The following is a 3,938-nucleotide window of genomic DNA, read 5'->3' as shown; positions in this document are numbered from 1 at the left end:
GGCTTCTTGACGCCTCCGGTGGCGGGCGCGCTCTTCCTCGCCGCCTTGGTGGCGAGCTGTTTGCGCGGCGCCTTTCCGCCGGTGGACTTGCGGGCCGTTTGCTTTGTGCGGGCCATGGCGGTAGCGTTGGCGGTAGCGGTAGCGGTAGCGGAGCGGCGTGCGTGGAGGTTAGGTGCGGCGCGGCGTCCGGTGCTGCCTTGACAACGGGCCCGCGCGCCTCCGTGCTGCGCTTATATGCCCTCGGTTGCGCGTGGTGGGGGGAGGGCGGGCCAGAGTCTATATAGGGGGGCGGCGGGCGCGCTGGGCGCAGCACAGAAGGAGACCGCGCTGAGCCGCCGTAGCGAGAGGACGCTCTGGCTCACCGCAGCTGCTATTGTCTCGCTCGCGCTATTGTTCTCGCGCGTCTTTGTCTGCGCGCCTTTGTTAAGGTGCGTTGGTCAACGGCGTCCGCGTGGCAAAAGCAAAAGCTTGTCTCTCCTGCTGACTACTCGCGCGCGGGTTGGTTAGCGGCAAAATTGTCGTGTTATCTGCTACTGGCTGTGGCACAAATCGATTCAGGAATCGATTTGCGTCACGCCTAGGGAACGTTAGGGCACGCTGTGATCCAGGACCCCCTTCACGTGGGACCAGTCCGCGATCACTAGAGTTAGATATCTACATCTTTTCTTTCTCAATTACAGGTGCCCCATGGACCCAAATAATAGCTGCCTAACCGCCATAGAGGATGTTGTCACGACAGACCACACTCTGTCGGCGGCAACATCCGCCACACCACCCGCCCACAGCGATACCGCGTCCACGGTCGGCGCTTCTTGCGCCCCCTCAGGCTACCGCCCCATCTCTGCCGTTGAGCTGTATGTGATTATGAATCGCATAGCAAAGCCAGAAACACCCGCAGAAAAAGAGGCCGCGGAAAGGGCGTACGCACATTTCGTGCGCCACGACTTAGCCGCCGCCCGGGCACAACAGCCGCAAACAGAGTCTTCCTTTCCGCTGAGTGAACTGCCGCGCTCGGCCATAGAAGAGGTGATTGTTCCGCCGGGAGCCCTGCTGGGTGTAGCAACTCAAGATGTTGCTGCTCTGGCGGAGGCGGCCCCGAATGGTGTTGCGTCACCAGTCTTGGCTACTCAAGAAGCCAGTGCGCTGCTGATCGCCCCAACGGACAATTCCAGTGAAGAAGCCGCTAGCGCGCCAGTCCTCGCCGCGCAGAGACTGACTGACAGCGACCACCCCAACCCAACACGGCACCCAACAACGCCAGTTCTACTAGAAATTCCTGAAGCCAACCTGGGGACACTTCTATCGGCAGAAATGCCGATGGATGTGCAACAGGCATCACGGAAACGACCAGCCACCTCTGACTCTGAGGAACAAACCGCAGTAACCGCGCCTGAAGGGCGCCAAACAAAAAAGAAGGCTGCTGCTGCAGACGCCCCCACAGCGCCCCCTGCAGCCGAGGAAGACGGTTTTACCGTACCAAACCGGCGGCACACTGCCAAGCCCAAAAGGCTGGAGAAGGTGCTCGCCCCACCGCCAGCCACATCAAATCGGTTCGCAGAGGCAACCGAAGTTGTCATGGAAGCGGAACCCGCCGCCCCAACACGTAAACACACACGCCCCCCTCCAGTAGTCGTGACGTGGGACGACGAGTTCATGGACCTCCGCCGCATGATTAAAGAAGTGGTGGAAGTAAAGTCATTCAAAGTCCAAGCGAATAACGTCTACAAGATCCTCCCAACATCCATAGACGAGCACAAAAAGCTCATGGATCTCGTTAGGGATCAGGGACTCCATTGCTATACCCACAACACCGAGTCCCTGAAGCTACTAAAGGTGGTTATACGCCACCTGCCAATCAAGATGGACCCTGCCCACCTTAAACAAGAACTCGCGGAGTCGGGTTTTTCCGCGCGCACGGTAGAATTAATGACATCGCCGCGTACGCACAAAAAGATGCCGTTGTTCCTTGTCGTCCTAGTGGACAACGAGGACAACAGGAAAATCTTCCAACTCGACAAAATTGCGGACATCGACGTCTCAGTCGAACTACTCAAGGCCAAAGGCAAGAGGCTTCAGTGTTACTCTTGCCAAGGCTTAGACCATGTTGCACACAACTGCACCATGCCCGCGCGTTGCGTAAAGTGTGCAGGTGCACACCAAAGCCGTGATTGCGTAAAAAAGCGCGACGAACAGCCCAAATGCTGCAACTGCAGTGAGCCGCATGTTGCCAGCTACAGGGGCTGTAACGCATTCAAATCCCGCAAGCGTGGCAAGGCCGCCAAAAAAGTGCAGCCAGGAGTCAGTTTTGCGTCCGTTGCCGGGAGACGGGCTGCTGAACAGCAGGCCCCGCCTCGCGGTGAACGCCGCCTACCCGCCCGCAACCTGCAACCACCTACCAACACACAGACGGAACCCAGTGCTGCTGGGCTACTCCCACCGCCCCCCCCGACCCGCGCCGAAAATGGACAGGCTGCCCCTGCTGCGCAGACACCCATCGCAAAACAGTGCCAGCCTAGTACAGCCCCAGCGCCACCCGCCCCCGCGGCCTCGAGCGCTATCACAGATGATCTGCAGACGCTACTGCAAACATTAAACAGAATCATGACACAACTACCCAGTCTAGTCTCCGCAGCTGCGACGGCCCTCCAGGCCATCGCCCAGCCCCCCAGTCATGGATAACGACCATACCCATGGCCTGACTATTTGCGTTTTTAACGCAAACAGTCTTATACCGCAGCAGGGTGAATTTAGGGAATTTCTATACAGCGAGGCAGTAGACATCTGCCTCGTCTGCGAAACATTCCTAAAACCCGGTGTGCATGTCAGGGTCGCAAACTACAGCTGCTACCGCACTGACCGGCCGACCCACGGCGGCGGAACGGCGGCGTATGTTAGGTCGTCCTTGCGGCACTACCCGGTGCAGCTGCCACGACTCGAGCACATTGAAGCCACCGGCGTGACCGTCAACACGTCTGTCGGCAAGATCACCTTCGTGGCGGCATACCGGCCGCCGCGGGGTGTCCTGCAAGAGGCCGATTTTGACACCCTACTGGACATGGAGGGGAGGCTGTTCATCGGGGGGGACTTTAACGCAAAGTCCGCCCACTGGAACTCCCGCCTCACAAATGTCAGCGGGCGCCGACTTGAACGCGCCGCCCTCAGACACGGCGCCATCATTCTAGGGCCCTACGACCCAACCCACATCCCAGTGCGCGGACAACCAGACGTTCTCGACGTTGCTATACTGAGGGGGGTCGATCGGTTTACGACTGCCGAGACGAGGACGGCTCTGTCATCAGATCACTTGCCGGTGATCTTTGACATAGACGTCGTCGGCGCGGCGGTGCGGGCCGGTCGTCCATCCTTCAAAAATATCAACGTCGAGCACTTCCAAACCGAGGTACGGGAGTACCTCACAGATGCCCCTGATCCGGAGGAGGTGGGGGCGGAAGCCGCCATCATCTCCCTAAATCAGGCGCTCCTGCGAGCTGCAGAGACTGCCACACCTGGTCGCACACGTCAGCCGCAAGACAGGTCGCGACGCCTCCCGCAAGCAATACGGGAACTTATAGTGGCGAAGAACCATCTTTTCCGTGAGTGGCAAATAACGAGACAGCCAGAAACGAAACGCCGCGTAAACCGCATGCGTCGTGCCATCACTGCGGCCGTCCGCGAACACCGCAACCAAGCATGGGCCGACCTTGTCGAGTCCCTCGACCCAGATGACGGCAGTGCATGGCGAGTCGTGAGAGGTTTTCTGCGCCGCAGGCAGCGCATTCCTCCCCTGAAACTCGGTCAGGACCACTACTGCGAGCCGGACGCCAAGGCAAGTGTCCTAGCGGACACCTTTGAGGCAAACTTCCGACCCGTGGTAGAAGACATCGACGTGGCCCACGTCCGTCTAGTGGAAGAACGTCTCCCAGTCTTCCTCGACGCAC

At 59.3% G+C, this 3,938-nt stretch overlaps 1 protein-coding gene across 1 annotated transcript; it reads left to right on the top strand.

Moving 5' to 3' along the window:
* The first annotated feature begins 687 nt into the window (after positions 1-687).
* LOC126419713 (uncharacterized) lies at positions 688-2,679 on the top strand. Its single transcript, XM_050086894.1, has 2 exons — positions 688-1,689; positions 2,182-2,679. The coding sequence occupies exons 1-2, from the start codon at positions 688-690 to the stop codon at positions 2,677-2,679; spliced, it is 1,500 nt and encodes a 499-aa protein (XP_049942851.1).
* The last annotated feature ends 1,259 nt before the right edge of the window (positions 2,680-3,938 follow it).

This window comes from Schistocerca serialis, chromosome 9 (genome assembly GCF_023864345.2).
Source record: "Schistocerca serialis cubense isolate TAMUIC-IGC-003099 chromosome 9, iqSchSeri2.2, whole genome shotgun sequence".
In the NCBI taxonomy this organism is placed as follows: domain Eukaryota; kingdom Metazoa; phylum Arthropoda; class Insecta; order Orthoptera; family Acrididae; genus Schistocerca; species Schistocerca serialis.
Note: the sequence above shows the minus strand (reverse complement) of the source record. Positions and strands in the feature narration are given on the sequence as shown.